The sequence below is a fragment of the Pelobates fuscus genome, chromosome 1 (assembly GCF_036172605.1).
Source record: "Pelobates fuscus isolate aPelFus1 chromosome 1, aPelFus1.pri, whole genome shotgun sequence".
NCBI lineage: Eukaryota > Metazoa > Chordata > Amphibia > Anura > Pelobatidae > Pelobates > Pelobates fuscus.
The window spans coordinates 171,554,786-171,575,170 of record NC_086317.1 but is presented as its reverse complement, the minus strand read 5'-3'; the positions used below and the strand labels follow the sequence as shown (position 1 = coordinate 171,575,170).

General features: G+C 42.6%; 1 protein-coding gene across 2 annotated transcripts in view; it reads left to right on the top strand.

Moving 5' to 3' along the window:
• The window catches only part of PRELP (proline and arginine rich end leucine rich repeat protein), a 54,029-nt gene that overhangs the window by 6,976 nt on the left and 26,668 nt on the right, over positions 1-20,385 (top strand). The window contains exon 2 of one of the 2 annotated variants that reach the window (XM_063452620.1): positions 5,225-6,179. In XM_063452620.1, coding sequence (XP_063308690.1) covers positions 5,231-6,179 — 949 coding nt within the window. In that variant the 5' untranslated portion in view covers positions 5,225-5,230. Of the gene's footprint in view, positions 1-5,221; positions 6,180-20,385 lie in introns of both variants that reach the window. The other variant, XM_063452609.1, reaches the window with a different exon arrangement.

Here is a 20,385-nt window from a genome sequence, read left to right as displayed (position 1 = left end):
TTGTTCGCCTTATAGGAAGCGCCAGCCCTGTTCGTCTCCCATCCAATAGTGCACATATAGGAAAGAGAAAATATCTTCCTGATGAGGAAGAAAACCAATAGAGGTAAATTTAACCCTGTAATGTAAACATTGCAGTTTCTAATTAAACTACAATGTTTTAGATAATAGGGTTAAAATGACAGGACCACTGCATCCAGAACACTTAATTGAGATGAAGTGGTTTTGTGTGACTTTAGTGGTCTGTGTGACTTTAGTGGCTATATGGGAGGTTGCTAGGAAAGTCTCTATCAGTGATAACCTACAGGAACAAATCTTTCAAATGTACACCACCTCTGGTAAATAGTATTATATGGGCAGAACCCCAGAAGACCTCTGTTAACAGACATGTGAGCTTAAGGGCATGTTTTTGTGCATACATGTTTCTGGTGGGTGGACTTGTCCTGTGGTGGTCCAATATTCACACTTACTGTCTCTGCTATATCACCTTTCAAACTGTATCCATGCTCCTTAGAGGGCCTGTTTATTCATCACCAAAAGCTATTTAATAAAAAAAAAAACCATAGGGTATTGTCATGTACAGTATATCACTCCGTGACTTCTTCAATCCTTGAGGTCAAAGCCAAAAATGCTGCCAATTGCCTAAAGGGCAGGCTTGCACATAACCCCTCCCCTCCTTTGAAAAGATTTTGTCTTGGGATGATTTTACTGTTTAAGTGCTTTGTCCTCCGTGGCTTGTTTTCTTGTGTTTTTTTTTTTCTCTCTCTCTCTCTCTTTTGACATTTGGTGTGTCCATGTTTTTAACCTTTATACTTGTGTTGTGATTAAATAAAGAATTTAAAAAAACAAAACAAAACTGGAGATTTAAATATAAATTGGCATTTTCATAATGTCTAGGATACACCATACCAGCGCAGAAATATGATTGCTATGCATGCACCCTCCATTGTAATGCTTCTACGAGAAGCATTCCATTGTGAGTGGAGCATCGCTGCAGGGAGGGGACCATCTCAATGCTGGCTTAGAGGTAAACTAATTATTTATTCTACAGTGGAAAGGGAGGGGGTCAGTGATCTAAAAGGGTAAAGTATTTATACACAACGTTAGAGTGTTCCTTCAAACAAGATGCAACCTATAAATTCTTCCGAATTAATGCATCAGTATGTGTTAAATATATCAAAATAAACTAGAAAAGATTAGAAAAGATAAGCTGACAGCAGTTGTAAAAACTACGTTTTTTTATTTTGTTTGATCTACAGCAGCAGATAATGAACATGTAGTGTCAGTCTATTTTAATGAGCTTACTTAGAATGGCAAAAATTTCAAAGCAAATCACTGCACACTGAAGTGTCGTTTTTTGTGGTCATGTATGAATGTTTACATCTTGTCTGAGGGATAGTATAAGCACCAAAACAACGTTAGCTTTATAAAGCAGTTTTGGTGTATGTATCATGCCCTTGCCATCTAACTGCTCAATTCTTATCATTTAATAGTTAAATCACTTGCAAATCTAGCCTTGCCTTTTTTGCAAATCTAGCCTTGCCTCCTTGCATGTGACCAAAACTTCTGGAATAAAAGGGAATCATGACATGTCACGTGTCCTTAAGGGGTTAAACGTTCTTTATTGTGCATTCTGTTTAATTTAGTACTACTTGTCTCCTTTTCTGTTGATAGCCTGCTAGAGCCTTCAGGAGCGTCCTGTGTGTGATTAACTTTCAATTTGCAGAGCAGGAAAATAAAGAACAGGAGACAAAAACATCTAAAGTAAACACACTGGGCTGTCGCACCTGAAAATAAAAGCAGTTTTTCATAGAGGATATGGGAGTCTCAGCCAGGGAAGGTGTAGTTAGTGCAGCACTAACAGAAACAACAGTGATTTAACTCCTAAATGGAGAATTGAGCATGATCTATACACTAAAACTGCATTACTAAGCTAAAGTTGTTTTGGTGCTGAGTGTCTATTTAGTGAATATTGCATCAAATTCAGGGTACTTGTTCTAAATCATGCCCAGTATTATATATAATCCTGAAATTTTCTGTACTACCAGATACCAAACTGCTTTAATGCAAATATTAGTGGAACAAAATGTATCATACATAAAGCATTAACAATTGTTTCACTGTAAATGGTAAGGTTCAGAGAGTATCCTGTTTTCTTTTATCCTTTTCTCAAGTATTTTACAACCACTGCAATTTGTAAACATTGTTGCAGCTATAACACTGCCCTTGGATCCGTGGATCAAACTTTACTTCTTATTTTGTTGTCCCATATCATTGCAACTTGAGCTTGAGATGTTCGGAAAGCCTTGTTCATAAAACTGTAAATCAAGTTATAAATAGGCTGATAGTAGTATGGCTGCTATCAGTTTATCAGTTCCACTATCCTTTAGACCTCTGCTGGAAAGGCATTCATGGCATAAAGAAAATCCTTGGCCCAGAATAAGAGGCTTTTGATTTATGGAGACTCTTCTGGGATCTAGGAGGCATGTAGTGCTTGACAAAACTATGTATTAAAAATGGAGGTAACGTCATGCTACTTTGGTCTATAAAAGAGCCACATACTACGTTCTTAAAGGGACACTGTAGGCACCCAGACCACTTCAGCTAATTGAAGTAGTCTGGGTGCTGTGACCCTTTTGCACTTAGTGCTGCAATGTTAAGCATTGCAATTCCAGAGAACTGCAATGTTTACATTGCAGCTCTAAGTCTGCCCTCTGTGGCTGTCTACCAGACAGCCACCAGAGGGCTTCAGGAATCTAAACCATGGGTCGTCAACCTGGTCTCTACCGCCCACTAGTGGGCGTTTCAGGATTCCAGGTGGGCGGTAGGGATTTCGGCGGCTAAATCCTCTGTTTGAGAGAGTGGGTGGCTGGGCTGGTGTGGCTGGGGCTGGGCTGACAGACCTAATCATTCTGATTAATCCTCCCCTCAGACTGTGCCAGCCTGTCAGTCCGAGGGGAGGAAGGAGGAAGGAGGGAGGAGCTGGGGGCTGGTGTGGCTGCCAGCAGCTGCAGGGAGACCTCTCAGTCTCCCTGCACACTCTAAAATCATTCCGGTCGCATGCCCCGCCCCCAAACAGAAGCTCTGCCTCCCGCCCACAAGCTCCACCCCCACACATGTTACTGGGAAGCTGCCCACCATACCAAGAGGACACTGAAAGGTATTTACCTTTTTCAGCCCCCTACCCACCATTCAAATGCCCCCACCTCACAGACAGTCCCTCTACCCACCTCACAGCCCCCTACCCACTATACTGCCCCCCTACCCACCATACTGACCCCCTACTCACTATAATGCCCCCTACCCACTATAATGCCCCCCTACCCACCGCACAGCCCCCTACCCACTATACTGCCCCCCTACCCACCTCACAGCCCCCCTACCCACCTCACTGCCCCTACCCACTATACTGACCCCCTACTCACTATAATGCCCCCTACCCACTATAATGTCCCCCTACCCATCTCACAGCCCCCTACCCACTATACTGCCCCCCTACCCACATCACAGCCCCCCTCCCCACATCACAGCCCCCCTCCCCACCTCACAGGCCCCCTACCCACCTCACAGGCCCCCTACCCACCTCACAGCCCCCCTACCCACCTCACAGCCCCCTACCCACTATAGAGCCTCCCTACCCCCCCTTACAGCCCCCTACCCACTATAGAGCCCCCCTAAACACCTCACAGCTCCCCTACCCACTATACTGCCCCCTACTCACATCACAGCTCCCCTACCTACTATACTGCCACCTACCCACCTCACAGTCCCCCTACCCACTATTCAGCCCCCCATTCACCTCACAGTCCCCCTACCCACTATACTGCCCCCCTACCCACCTCACAGCTCCCCTACCCACTATACAACCCCCCTACCCACTATAGAGCCCCCTACCCACTATAGAGCCCCCCTACCCACCTCACAGCTCCCCTACCCACTATACTATACTCCTACCCACCTCACAGCCCCCCTACCCACTATACAATCCCCCTACCCACTATAGAGCCCCCCTACCCACTATAGAGCCCCCCTACCCACCTCACAGCTCCCCTACCCACTATACTGCCCCCTATTCACCTCACAGTCCCCCATCCACCTCACAGTCCCCCTACCTACTATGCAGCCCCCTACCCACCTCACAGTCCCCCTACCCACCTCACAGCCCCTCTACCCACCTTACAGCCCCTCTACCCACTATATGGCCCCCCTACCCACCTCACAGCCCCCATACCAACTCACAGTCCCCCTACCCACCATACAGAACCCTTACCCACCATACAGAACCCTTACCCACCATACAGAACCCCTACCCAACTTACAGAACACCTACCCACCTTACAGCCCCCCCTATCCACCTTACGAAAATCGAACCAGATAATATTTAGTCTCGCAGCATCAACCTCAAGGACCTCATTAATCACTAGTAAAGGTAATTTCAATTTACTTTTTCTCATTAAACTTTATAAAGTTAAAAAACATTATAAACATGGATAAAGTAGAAATAAAAAGATAAATGTACATACATTTATTTTATTTTTAAAAACACCCTCCTTTCTAAAAAATATTTCGCACTTGCGCGAAAACTGGTGGGCGGTAAGGAAATTTTTCCATCAAGAAAGATGCATTAGTGGGCGGAAGGTAGAAAAAGGTTGACTACCCCTGATCTAAACGGACTTTTGATCCATTATCTGACGCTGGAGGTCCTCATGGACCTCCAGCGTCAGATTTTCCCCATAGGAAACCATTGACTATTTTTTTCCGATGGGGAGGTCTAATGCGCGCGGCCATTGCCGCACATGCGCATTAGGTCTCCCCGATGGCTGACATCGGCAGGGGAGGAGCATGGGCGGAGCCTTACCCAGCACCGAGGGACATCGGCGCTGGTTTCAGGTAAGTGGCTGAATCCGCACAGGAGGTGGGCCCCGAGGGAGGGGGGGGATCTATTAACCCTATAGTGCAAGGAAAATGGCGTTGTTTTCCTGGCACTATAGGGTCCCTTTAATAAGATTTCCAAGTGTATGTTTTTCTTCAGCTTCAGTGGCACTATTGCATCATAGCTATGTATTTGAAAAGTTAATCACAGAATATTCCATGGCCAGTTAAGTTATGGAAAAAACAAAAAGAAACAGCCTGTTCCTTAAAAAATGCTTTAATGTACACTGTTAAATAAAATATTTGGTTAATACTTATTTTTTTTGTTTCTTCCTTCATTTTTTGCTTGAAGAAGGTGACTATGAGAGCCTGGATAGTTCTACTATTACCCTTCATCCTGGTTTTGGTAATCGAGATAAATGGTCAACGGCGTAGGCCTAAGCCAACTGTAGTACGTCCAACAAAGAGACCAACCCCCCTTCCACCAGAACCTGCTGAACCCACTGATCTACCCCCTCCACTTCCTCCAGGACCTCCATCTGTGTTTCCTGATTGCCCACGAGAATGTTACTGCCCCGCTGACTTCCCTACTTCTATATATTGTGATAGTCGCAACCTGCGCAAAGTACCAATATTACCTTCCCGCACTAGGTATGTCTATCTGCAAAATAATTTCATTAATGACCTGCAAGAAGATTCCTTCAAAAATGCCACTGAGCTGCAATGGATCAACTTGGACAATAACAAAATTAAGAAAATTGAGAAGAAAATCCTAGAGAAATTAGACAACCTTACTTATTTGTATATGGAGAAAAATCAACTGAAGGAGATACCATCTTATCTGCCTCCTAAATTGGAGCAGCTCCGTCTCAGCCGTAATCAGATCTCCAAGATACCCTCTGGTGTCTTCAGTAAGATGGATCACCTGATTTTGCTGGATTTGCACAACAACAAGCTAAGTGATGGGGTATTTAACAAGAATACATTTAAGGGCTTAAAGAACCTCATTCAGCTGAATCTTGCTCACAACATTCTGCGAAAAATGCCTCCAACAGTTCCAGAGAGTGTTAATCAGCTGTTTCTAGACAGGAATAACATTGAAGACATTCCCAGTGGCTATTTTAAGGAGCTTCCCAACCTGGTCTTCCTACGGTTAAATTACAATCAACTGTCAGAAAAAGGGATACCCAAAAGCACTTTCAACATCTCCAGTCTCCTGGTATTGCAGCTCTCCCACAACAAACTTAGTGTGGTCCCACCAATTAACGCTAATCTAGAGCATCTTTACCTGAATGATAACATCATTGAAAGTAAGTTGCATTTGCAGGTGTTTCCACTTTAATTTCTATTCTAGTTACAAATAGTTTTTCTAAGCAGAACCCCTCTTAAGTGACCTTTCACAGTCATACTCTTAAGATCTTAAATGTAATTGTCTAATTAACCCATTCTCCCTTTTACACATACCATTGTCAAAAAAAGAAAATGTTTCTGCAGATAGTTATCTCTTCCAATACACAGAGAAAAGATTCAGGGAGATAGGATTTCCCAAACACATCCTGGGAGTAAAGCCAAACTATGAATGGCGTTATGATTAAATAATAGCAATAACACAAGTATCAAAGGAGTAATAAATGCGGTGCCAAAAGATTACAGGAAATCTTTCTATGGATGTAATTTGTCATAGCAGGTGGGATTTTACTACGTGTTCGGTTAGGAAACTATGAAGAAGGTCTGCAGGTGAATGCTTGCATAGCCTTATCCAATGTTGCCATGAGTACCTGTGTTAGTTATCTAAGTATTATTGTTTGCTTTCAGTATTAACAGAATAAAGCTGTTGGTGCAATTAGAAAATTAGAAAAGCTGAAAAGGGCTTAGGATTCACAAATTTTAGTTTGTGAATTTGGAATATTTAAAGATCTAGCAGTAATAGATATCTGATAGTAATGAAGGTCAGGCAAATATATTCTAAATTGCTTTTGTATGGGCAAATAAAAAACCCTACAGAAGAATCAACAATTCTCAGTTACTTGTGATATTTGATAAATAAAATGATGGTTAAAGGGACACTACAGCTGTTGTAGTTGTTCTGGTGAGTGTAGTCAGTCCCTGCAGGCTTTCTGCTGTAAACACTGTCTTTTAATAGAAAAATGCAGTGTTTACATTAAAGCCCAGGGACACCTCCAGTGGCCACTCCTCAGATGGTTACTAGAGGTACTTCCTGGGGTAGTGTTGCATACTGTGCAGCACTGACATTCAGTGTCTCCACACTCTGCATGGATATACTGAACATTCCCTATAGAGATACATTTCTTCAATGCATCTCTATGAGGAGATGCTGATTAGCCAGGGTGGCGCTTAGCTCCCCATCCGGCCCCGGCCTCCTTGGCTGAAATCTTTAAAATTGACAATCTTCTAATGGAAATCATTTTGATTGGCTGAGGCCATCACTTCTGATGATGTCAGCTAAGGAGGCAGATCGGGGGCAGAGCCAGCACCAGTGGACTGGAACAAATGTAAGATGTAACTATATTTAGTTGGGCCAGGGGGCTATATAGTGTTTGTAACACTATAGGGTCAGAAATACATGTTTGTGTTCCTGACCCTAAAGTGTTCCTTGAAATATAAATATCAGCCGATCACTGCTGTCCAAGTTGTAATATGCTGACATAGATAACATGGAAGTCTAAATAATGTATTATCAATGCAGCTAAGGAAGGATGGTTTACAAATACACATAAAATCAGATGACAACTTACAAGGTTCAAATTTACTGATATCCTGAGCTGCAGTGGTATGTTGCTTCTTCTGGACCTTTAAAATTTTCCAGCGTTTTTATGGGTAATGCCATTTGTAATACACTAATTAATAGCAGTATAAATACAGTCTAACTAGAAGTCCAATTTGCCATTTTTAGCAATATGGGTTTGATAGACTTACATTCATGAAATAAATTCAAACAATATCCACAGACTGAATATACACCATCAAATAAACTTACATTAATGGAGTCTAACATCCAACCAGATTGAATATACATTTGTTCAAAACAGGCCCGGACTGGCCATCGGGCACACCGGGCAAATGCCCGGTGGGCCGCGATGGCCATGGGCCAAAGCCGGTAGGAAAGATCAAAAGATCTCCCCTGCCGGCCCATGCAGGGCAGCACCGGCCCCAAGAAGGAGTTCCCATCATGAGCCGCAGGGGAGATCGGGCAGTGAGCCGGTCACCGTCCGCACACGCCGAGAAGCTGCCTTCTCTTCCTCTCGCGAGCTCCGAGATTATCAGAGCGTTGCCATGGTAACCCGCGGCAACGCTCTGAAAATACGGTGCTCGCGAGAGGGAGAGACATGGTCTGTACCCTGCGGGGTACAAACTGAAATTACCTGCCCTGGACCGCCAGGGATCGGTGTGCGGCGTGGCCCCCCCTCACTGGACTACCAGGTACCTGCATGTTTCATCTCCCCCTGCAAAGTTATAATAGAGAAAATGTTGTTGTTGTTTTTTTTTTAATTAAATTATTAATTTAAGCCCATATCCAACCACAAAGTTATAAAAGGAATTTAATGGGATTTTTTTTGTTTTTGAAATAAATAATTAATTTAAGACCATATCTATATACACCCCCCTCACATATACACACACACTACACACACTGCACCCCCTGCACTAACACACAAACACACACTACACCCCCTGCACTAACACACTAAACCCCATGCATACTGCTCCCCTGCACCAACACACAAACACACTGCACCCCCTGCACCAACACACAAACACACTGCACCCCCTGCACCAACACACAAACACACTGCACCCCCTGCACCAACACACTGCACCCCGTGCACTAACACACAAACACACACTACACCCCCTGCACTAACACACTAAACCCCATGCATACTGCTCCCCTGCACCAACACACAAACACACTGCACCCCCTGCACCAACACACAAACACACACTGCACCAACACACAAACACACACTACACCCCCTGCACTAACACACTAAACCCCATGCATACTGCTCCCCTGCACTAACACACAAACACACTGCACCCCCTGCACTAATACATAGACACACTGCACCCCCTGCACTAACACACAATCACACTGCACCCCCTGCACTAACACATAGACACACTGCACCCCCTGCACCAACACACAAACACACACTGCACCCCCTGCACCAACACACAAACACACACTACACCCCCTGCACTAACACACTAAACCCCATGCATACTGCTCCCCTGCACTAACACACAAACACACTGCACCCCCTGCACTAACACATAGACACACTGCACCCCCTGCACTAACACACAAACACACTGCACCCCCTGCACTAACACATAGACACACTGCACCCCCTGCACTAACACACAAACACACTGCACCCCCTGCACCAACACACAGACACACTGCACCCCCTGCACCAACACACAAACACACTGCACCCCCTGCACCAACACACAAACACACTGCACCCCCTGCATTAACACACAGACACACTGCATCCCCTGCACTAACACACAAACACACACTACACCCCTGCGCCAACACACAGACACACTGCACCCCCTGCACTAACACACAAACACACAGACACACTGCACCCCCTGCACTAACACACAGACACACTGCACCCCCTGCACTAACACACAGACACACTGCACCCCCTGCACTAACACACAAACACACACTACACCCCCTCCACTAACACACTAAACCCCATGTATACTGCTCCCCTGCACTAACACACAGACACACTGCACCCCCTGCACTAACACACAAAAACACTACACACACTATACCCCTATATACACACTACACCTCGTGCACTTACACACAAACACACTGCACAGATGCTATACCTTTCTATAAATACTACACACACACTATATCCCTGTATGCACATTACACCCCCTGCACTCACACAAACACACTACACACACTCTATACCCCTTATATACACACTATACCCAGAGCACTTACATACGCACAGTAAACACACTCTATACCGCCTAAACATACACTACACTCCCTGCACTCACATACTTTATACCCCTATAAACACACATATTACACCCCCTGCATGCACACACACTGATTTATATCCCCTATAAATACACATTCTACACCCCCTGTACACACTATACCACCTATGCATACATTGACACACCTATACACATGTGCTCTACAGCCCCTATATGTATACACACACTAGAGCCCCTAGATACACTTACAAACACACTGTACAGCCTTACATGCACACACTACATCCCCTAGGCCCACATACTCCACAGGCCCTCCAAACACACACACACGCACGCACATACACACATACTTTACAACCCAGAAACACACACACACACACTACAGCATCTAACCACACATAGTACGCCACGAACAGACCCCTTTACACATACACTACAACACAAATTATTTTGTGGGGGGTGCGTGTTAATGGTGGTGACATTACACGTCCCCTTTCTGACCCCGCCCCTACTAGTGGGCTGCTCTGCCTTGAATTGCCCGGGCTGAATTTTTGTCCCAGTCCGGCCCTGGTTCAAAATCTTCCAATATAGTTTCCTATTGTGTATTTTCCATTGCATTCATCCATATGAATGTAAAACATACCGTATATACTCGAGTATAAGCCGAGTTTTTCAGCACATTTTTTGTGCTGAAAAACCCCAACTCGGCTTATACTCGAGTCAGTCTGTATTATGGCAATTTGCATTGCCATAATACAGACAATGGGGGCTGTGGGGGCTGCAGAGAGATGTTACTTACCTTTCCTGCAGCTCCTGTCAGCTCTCTCCTCCTCCGCCGGTCCGTTCAGCTCTTCTGTCAGCTCACAGTGTAAATCTCGCGAGAGCCGCGGCTCTCGCGAGATTTACACTGGGAGCTGACCGAGGTGCTGAACGGACCGGCGGAGGAGGAGAGAGCTGACAGGAGCTGCAGGAAAGGTAAGTAACATCTCTCTGCAGCCCCCACAGCCCCCTTCTACACAGTGCCCATCCACTGGACCACCAGGGAAGGAGAGCCCCCCTCCCTGGCCAGCTAGCAAGCAGGGAGGGGGGACAAAAATATATATATATATATATATTAATAATAATAAAAAAAATAAAAATAAAAAAATAATAAAATAAAAAATAATAAAATAAAAAATAATAAAATAAAAAAATGTAATGAAACAAAAAAAAAATATTAAAATAATTATAAAAAAATAAAAATGCCCACCCCCCACCAAGGCTCTGCATCACACTCTGCATTACACACACACATACACACACTGCACTCATACACACACACTGCATTCATACACACACACTGCACTCATACACACACACAGCACTCATACACACTGCACTCATACACACAGCATTCATACACACACACACAGCATTCATACACACACTGCACTCATACACACACTGCACTCATACACAGCATTCTCATACACACACACTGCACTCATACACACAGCATTCTCATACACACAGCATTCTCATACACACACACTGCATTCATATACACACACTGCACTCATATACACACTGCATTCTCATACACACACACTGCATTCTCATACACACACACTGCATTCTCATACACACACTGCATTCATTATATACACACACTGTAAATAAATATTCAATTAATATAATTTTTTAAGGATCTAATTTTATTTAGAAATTTACCAGCAGCTGCTGCATTTCCCACCCTAGTCTTATACTCGAGTCAATAAGTTTTCCCAGTTTTTTGGGGTAAAATTAGGGGCCTCGGCTTATATTCGGGTCGGCTTATACTCGAGTATATACGGTATGTCAGAATGTTTGCATATAACCATTCTCTGAGTGAACGTGTCAGATGTTCGTGTTGTGATCAATGTGATGAAACTTGCAGCAGTCCCTTTAACTAATTACTGTTAGGAGGCAAGGACGATAAAATTAGATAAAGATTGATAAAACAGTAGAAATACAGCTTATATAGAATTCTGAACCTGCCTTGAAAAAAAATATTTATTATTTTTAAATCATATAAATAAAGGCAGGGTTTCCTTCCATTTAGTAGTAAAATATATTTTGTCCCACAACTTAAAGCCATTATTTCTTAGCATCAAGCAAGAACAATACAACTACACTAAAATGATCCAGGTTTCCATCTGTCTAGCCAAGTATCCGCAAGGATTATCACCTTCCTAAAATTAAAAGACAAAGATCAGCATAAGTTTCCATGCACTTGTAAGGAATCAGAAAAAAAATTATATTCTTTGAGATTTGTACAAATAAAAATAGGTGTAACCAGTAAAAAAAAAAGTATAAGCCCTGGTTGCTGGGATCTGCCAAGCCTTGTTCTCTAAAATGTATAAAGCTGCACGCTACTTTTTGTAACAGGGTTCTTGTTGTCCACTTCACTATGCGTTTTGTTTTCTTCATGTAACAATACATAAAATGTGGCTTTAAATGTCATAGCCCACTAGGTCGAATTTCCAGTTACAGGTACAACAAGAGAAGAGAGTAAGTGCTAATTAACAATTGGCAACCCTAAAAAAGGGGAATCCCTCACATCCCTTTTAAAATACAGAAAGAGTGATAAAAGAGAAGTAAGGCTGCACCAAAGTCCTATAGCAATAGATACTCCAATATAAAAAGTCCAAATATAAGTGAAAGAGTCTAAATAGAATGATCTTACACAGATAATGAATAAAGTGCTTGATCGAGTGTAATATCCTCACTATCTTTATCTGGGCAGATCCACTGATATGAAAGACAAGAAATAAGAGGAACTAAATAGTTTAATATGTACAGTCCAATATATTCGTTATGTGGAAGAGATAGTAATAAACTCACATTTGTTAGAGCTATAGCTAGCTCTAGTGTGAAGGGCGCACAGCGTTATAATCCCTGCTTATGGGATATGCAGTATGATTCTTCCGTCAGGGGTATGTTCAACACTCAGGAGAAGGGTAAAAAGAGACAACTAATAGTGCTCACTGAATAAAACAGCAGTAATAAGATAAATAAAATAGTACTCACAAGCGAAGAGCAGGCTAACTGCTCTTTGATGACAGCGTTGGTGGTAAGATCCCCACCTAGGATTTCTTGGAGTACAGGATGTTTAAAATGTTAAAAATAAAATCAATAGAAAGTGTATTAAAAGAATATTGGCACAAGTATTAGAAATACATTGAGTTACTTTAGAAGGTACAGCGGGGTCAGTAGTTTTACAGACTATACAAAATTTACATTTACGGCGCTGGAGAAAGGTAAGAGTTTAACCCCTTCCTCCCCCTAGAGCCCGGCGGGAGGGGGGCCATGAGGGTGGGGGAGACCTATTAATACTATAGTGCCAGTAAAATGAGTTTCTTTTAACCTCTACCACTTCAGCTGGAAGTCTATTCCATGCATCCACTACCCTCTGAGTAAAGTAATACTTCCGGATATTATTTTTAAACCTTTGCCCCTCTAATTTAAGACCTCTTGTTGTGGTAGTTTTTCTTCTTTTAAATATAGTCTCCTCCTTTACTGTGTTGATTCCCTTTATGTATTTAAATGTTTCTATCATATCCCCCCTGTCTCGTCTTTCCTCCAAGCTATACATGTTAAGATCCTTTAACCTTTCCTGGTAAGTTTTATCCTGCAATCCATGAACCAGTTTAGTAGCCCTTCTCTGAACTCTCTCTGAAGTATCAATATCCTTCTGGAGATACGGTCTCCAGTACTGCGTACAATACTCCAAGTGAGGTCTCACCAGTGTTCTGTACAATGGCATGAGCACTTCGCTCTTTCTACTGCTAATACCTCTCCCTATACAACCAAGCATTCTGTTAGCATTTCCTGCTGCTCTATTACATTACAAATAGAATAGGGGATAATCTGCTAAATACAGATAAAATAGAAAAACATAGCATTTAACTGTGTGAGAGTGAGTGACAATGTGTTGATTCCAATTAGCCACTCACAAATTTTTTGATTGAAAACAGCTTTAAGTGAAATCCTTTCTTCAATATTCGCTGTATTTTCTCATCTTCACACTCCCATCAGTAGGTTGGAATATGTAACTCAGAAGAAGAGATATACAGAAAAATGAAGTGCACTTCCAGAGTGTAGTGGTGATATGCAAATTGTTTTAAGCTTATATGTAAGTTATTTCATTTCTTTTTTACTACACCACTTCATTTTTCTGTATATCTCTTCTTCTGAGTTACATATTCCAACCTACTGATGGGAGTGTGAAGATGAGAAAATACAGCGAATATTGAAGAAAGGATTTCACTTAAAGCTGTTTTCCATCAAAAAATTTGTGAGTGGCCAATTGGAATCAACACATTGTCACTCACTCTCACACAGTTAAACACTATGTTTTTCTATTTTATCTGTATTTAGCAGATTATCCCCTATTCTATTTGTATATATTTGCTGAAGACAGGAGGAAGTCTTTGGGGATCTATCTGGATACTTCACCTAATACAGGGAAGTTCCGGTTTGTTTTAAATTATACACGTTTTTTTCACTGGGGTTGTGTTTACAAATCCTGTTTGTATATGCTCTATTACATTGTCTGCCTACCTTTAACTCATCAGAAATAATCACTCCTAAATCCCTTTCCTCAGATATTGAGGTTAGGACTCTATCAAATATTCTGTACTCTGCCCTTGGATTTTTACATCCGAGATGCATTATCTTGCACTTATCCACATTAAATGTCAGTTGCCACAACTCTGACCATTTTTCTAGTTTACCTAAATCATTTGCCATTTGGCTTATCCCTCCTGGAACATCAACCCTGTTACACATCTTAGTACCAGCAAAAAAAGACATACCTTACCATCAAGACCTTCTGCAATAATCACTAATAAAAATATTAAAGAGAATGGGTCCAAGTACAGATCCCCACTGGTGACAAGCCCATGCTTCGAATATACTAGATTGACAGCCCTCTGTTGCCTGTCACTCAACCACTGCCTTACCCATTCAACAATATTGGAATCCAAACTTAAAGATTGCAGTTTACTGATAAGCCTTCTATGTGCAACAGTGTCAAAAGCCTCCTGAAATCTAGGTAAGCAATGTCTACTGCACCACCCTGATCTATTATTTTAGTTAGCCATTCAAAAAAATCAATAAGATTAGTTTGGCATGATCTCCCTGAAGTAAACCCGTGTTGTCTCTGATCTTGAAATCCATGTGATTTTAGATGTTCAACAATCCTATCCTTTAACATGGTTTCCGTTACTTTCCCCACTACTGAAGTAAGGCTTACTAGCCTATAGTTGCCCTCCTCCCTACTACCTTTCTTGTGAATGGGCACAACATTCACTAACTTTCAATCTTCTGGGGCTACACCTGTTAGTAATGATTGGTTAAATAAATCTGTTCATGGTTTTGCTAGTACACCACTAAGCTCTTTTAATAACTTTGGGTGTATTCCATCAGGTTCCATTGACTTATTTGTCTTTACTTTTGACAGTTGAAATAGAACCTCTTCCTCTGTAAACTCACATGTAACAAATGACTAATTTGGCCTTTTTCCTAACTGAGGCCCCTTTCCTTCGTTTTCATCTGTAAATACTGAACAAAAATATTCATTGAGGCAGTCAGCTAGACCTTTATCCTCTTCTACGTTCCTTCTTTTGTTTTTAATCTAATTCTTGTTTTACTTTCCTCATTTTACTTTTCTCATTTATGTATCTAAAAAAAATGTCGTGCCCCCTTTTTTACTGACTGTGCTATTTTCTCTTCTGTGTGTGATTTGGAAGCTCTTATAACTTGCTTAGCCTCTTTCTGCCTAATCTTATAGATCATTCTGTCTTCCTCAATCTGTTTTTTTTTTATAATTACTAAATGCTAACGTTTAGTTTTTTACTATTTTGGCCACATCTGTGGAGTACCACAGTGGTTTCTTGAATTTTTTGCTTTTACTGACAAGCCTAATGCAATTTTATGTTGCCTTCAGCAGTGCAACTTTTAAATAATCCCATTTCTCTTGGACTCCATTTAAATTGCTCCACTCTGATAATGACTCCTTTACACATATTCTAATTTTAGAAAAGTCAGTCTAAAACTTTTGTTTTTGTGTGATGTGACTCAGTCACTGTTCTTATATTAAATTAAACCACACTGACTGATGATCACTGGATCCAAAAATTTTAACCTAGAGAAATATCTGATACCAAATCTCCATTTGTTAACACTAAATCTAGTATGGCCTCTTTACGAGTTGGCTCCTCAACGACTTGTTTTAAAGACAGTTTAGAATATGTGTGCTCCTGGCACAAGCAGCTATCTTGGTTTTCCAATTCACATCAGGAAGATTAAAGTCACCCATGATGATAACTTCCCCCTTCATTGTCATTTTAGATATTTCCTCAACTAGTAGATTATCTAACTCTTCTACTTGTCCTGGGGGCCTATAAAATCACACATACACGCAAGGCCGGCGCTTCCTATAAGGCGAACTAGGCAGCCGCCTAGGGCGCCATATAGGAGGGGGTGCCCTGCGCCCGCATCGCCAGCCTTTTAAATGCTGCAGCCGCCTGAGCGCTCTCTAGAGAGCTTCAGGCGGCTGCAGCAATGCCTCTCTCCTCACCTCCTCTTCCTGTAGCGTGGCCGAGCTCCTCTCCGGTCCGCGGTCCTGGCCGGACTGATAGGAAGTGCACTTCCTGTCAGTCCGGCCAGGTACAGGAAACAGAAACTCCTGTACTGTGGATCGCAGAGGAGCTCGACCACCCATGCTACACGATGGAAGGGGAGGTGAGTAGAACACAGGGAGGGGGGATAAGAAGAACTGGGGGAGGGGAGGGAGTAAGAAGAAAAGGGGAGGGTGAGAGTAAGAAGAAGAGGGGGGGAGCAAGAAGAAGAGAGGAGGGGGAGTAAGAATAAGAGGGGAGGGGGAGTAAGAAGAAGGGGGAAGGGGGAGTAAGAAGAAGAGGGGAGGGGGAGTAAGAAGAAGGGGGGAGGGGAGTAAGAAGAAGAGGCGAGGGGGGGAGTAAGAAGAAGAGGGGAGGGGGGAGTAAGAAAAAAGGGGACGAGGAGTAAGAAGAAAACAGGGGAGGGGAGAATAAGAAGAAGAGGGGGGAGGGGGAGTAAGAAAAAGAGGGGGAAGAGTCAGAAAAAGAGGGGAGGGGAGGGAGTAAGAAGAAGAGGGGGAGTAAGAAGAAGAGGGGAGTGGGAGTAAGAAGAAAACAGGGGGGAGTAAGAAGAACACAGGGAGGGGGAGTAAGAAGAACACGGGGGGATTAAGAAGAACACAGGGAGGGGGGTGAGGAGAAGGGGAGATGAGGAGAACACGGGGGAGTGAGAAAAACACAAGGGGGAGTGAGAAGAACACAAGGGGGGAGTGAGAAGAACACAGGGAGAGGGGGTAAGGAGAAGGGGAGGTGAGGAGAACACAGGGAGGGTTGGGGGCAGAGAAGAACACAGGGAGGGAGGGTGGGTGTGAGAAGAACACAGGGAGGGTGGGTGGGTGTGAGAAGAGACCACTAGGGGAGGGTGGGGGGAGAGGAAAGACCACTAAGGCGCAGGGGAGAGCTCTATGGGACAGGGGGCAGGACAGGGAGCTCTTTCACACTATGCGCACACACACACACACAATGCATCCCTATACATACACAGAAACACACAATGCTTCCCTATCACACAGATAAACAAACAATGCATCCATTACACACACACACAAACACACACACAATGCAACCCTTACACACAAAGACAATGCATCCTTTCCACACATACACAGAAACACACAATGCATCCCTTACACACACATGCAAACACACACACTGCTTCTCTTACATACACACAGAAACACAGCATTTCTTACACACACTCAATGCACACACTTACAGACACACACATTGCATCCCTTATGCATACAAACACAGATTCACACAATGCGTCCCTTACACACCACCAGAAACACACAATACATCTGTTATACACAAACACACACTGCTTCCACTACACACACACACACACACAAACTGGTATCCCTATACACTACATTCCATAAACACACACATTAGATCCTCTACAATAACACATAACACATCCCCTACACACTCCACTCCCGAACTCATGGGTGGAACATATAGGTGGACTTATCGGTGGGCCTTATGGGCATACTCACCGTCAGGCCTGGGGCCCAGACCTTGGGCTGTGTAAGGGGCCCCAAAAAATGGAGCTGCTTCCCGTTCTCCCAGAACATTGAATTTTGTGACCATAGTTACAAACAGCCTTCAGAGATCCTGTTCTACAGCAGACCAGTAGAGCCAAACTGCAGCCAGAGCCCATCACCATCCTGGTTGTAAGTAGTCAATCTAGTATATTATTAGAAACATAGAAACATAGAATGTGACGGCAGATAAGAACCATTCGGCCCATCTAGTCTGCCCAGTTTTCTAAATACTTTTATTAGTCCCTGGCATTATCTTATAGTTAGGATAGCCTTATGCCTATCCCACGCATGCTTAAACTCCTTTACTGTGTTAACCTCCACCACTTCAGCTGGAAGGCTATTCCATGCATCCACTACCCTCTCAGTAAAGTAATACTTCCTGATATTATTTTTAAACCTTTGTCCCTCTAATTTAAGACTATGTCCTCTGGTTGTGGTAGTTTTTCTTCTTTTAAATATAGTCTCCTCCTTTACTGTGTTGATTCCCTTTATGTATTTAAATGTTTCTATCATATCCCCCCTGTCTCGTCTTTCCTCCAAGCTATACATGTTAAGATCCTTTAACCTTTCCTGGTAAGTTTTATCCTGCAATCCATGAACCAGTTTAGTAGCCCTTCTTTGAACTCTCTCTAAGGTATCAATATCCTTCTGAAGATATGGTCTCCAGTACTGTGTACAGTACTCCAAGTGAGGTCTCACCAGTGTTCTGTACAATGGCATGAGCACTTCCCTCTTTCTACTGCTAATACCTCTCCCTATACAACCAAGCATTCTGCTAGCATTTCCTGCTGCTCTATTACATTGTCTGCCTACCTTTAAGTCCTCAGAAATAATCACCCCTAAATCCCTTTCCTCAGATGTTGAGGTTAGGACTCTATCAAATATTCTGTACTCTGCCCTTGGGTTTTTACGTCCAAGATGCATTATCTTGCACTTATCCACATTAAATGTCAGTTGCCACAACTCTGACCATTTTTCTAGTTTACCTAAATCATTTGCCATTTGGCTTATCCCTCCTGGAACATCAACCCTGTTACATATCTTAGTATCATCCGCAAAAAGACACACCTTACCATCAAGACCTTCTGCAATATCACTAATAAAAATATTAAAGAGAATGGGTCCAAGTACAGATCCCTGAGGTACCCCACTGGTGACAAGCCCAAGCTTCGAATATACTCCATTGACTACAACCCTCTGTTGCCTGTCACTCAGCCACTGCCTTACCCATTCAACAATATTGGAATCCAAACTCAAAGATTGCAGTTTATTGATAAGCCTTCTATGTGCAACAGTGTCAAAAGTCTTACTGAAATCTAGGTAAGCAATGTCTACTGCACCACCCTGATCTATAATTTTAGTTACCCAATCAAAAAAATCAATAAGATTAGTTTGGCATGATCTCCCTGAAGTAAACCCGTGTTGTCTCTGATCTTGAAATCCATGTGTTTTTAGATGTTCAACAATCCTATCCTTTAACATGGTTTCCATCACTTTCCCCACTACTGAAGTAAGGCTTACTGGCCTATAGTTGCCCGACTCCTCCTTATTACCTTTCTTGTGAATGGGCACAACATTCGCTAACTTCCAATCTTCTGGGACTACTCCTGTTAACAATGATTGGTTAAATAAATCTGTTAATGGTTTTGCTAGTACAGCACTAAGCTCTTTTAATAGCTTTGGGTGTATTCCATCAGGTCCCATTGACTTATTTGTCTTTACTTTTGACAGTTGAAATAGAACCTCTTCCTCTGTAAACTCACATGTAATAAATGACTCATTTATCCTTTTTTTTTAACAGAGGTCCTTTCCTTCATTTTCAGCTGTAAATACCGAACAAAAATATTCATTGAGGCAGTCAGCTAGACCTTTATCCTCATCTACATACCTTCCTTCTTTTGTTTTTAATCTAACTAATCCTTGTTTTACTTTTCTTTTCTCATATATGTATCTAAAAAAAGTTTTGTCCCCCTTTTTTACTGACTGTGCTATTTTCTCTTCTGTGTGGGATTTGGAAGCTCTTATAACTTGCTTAGCCTCTTTCTGCCTAATCTTATAGGTCATTCTGTCTTCCTCACTCTGGTTTTTTTTTATAATTACTAAATGCTAACTTTTTGTTTTTTACTATTTTGGCCACATCTGCGGAGTACCACAGTGGTTTCTTGAATTTTTTGCTTTTACTGACAAGCGTAATGCAATTTTCTGTTGCCTTCAGTAGTGCAGCTTTTAAATAATCCCATTTATTTTGGACTCCATTTAAGTTGCTCCACTAATCTCGAATTTACCTCACATTAAAGGGACACTATAGTCCCCAGAACCACTGCAGC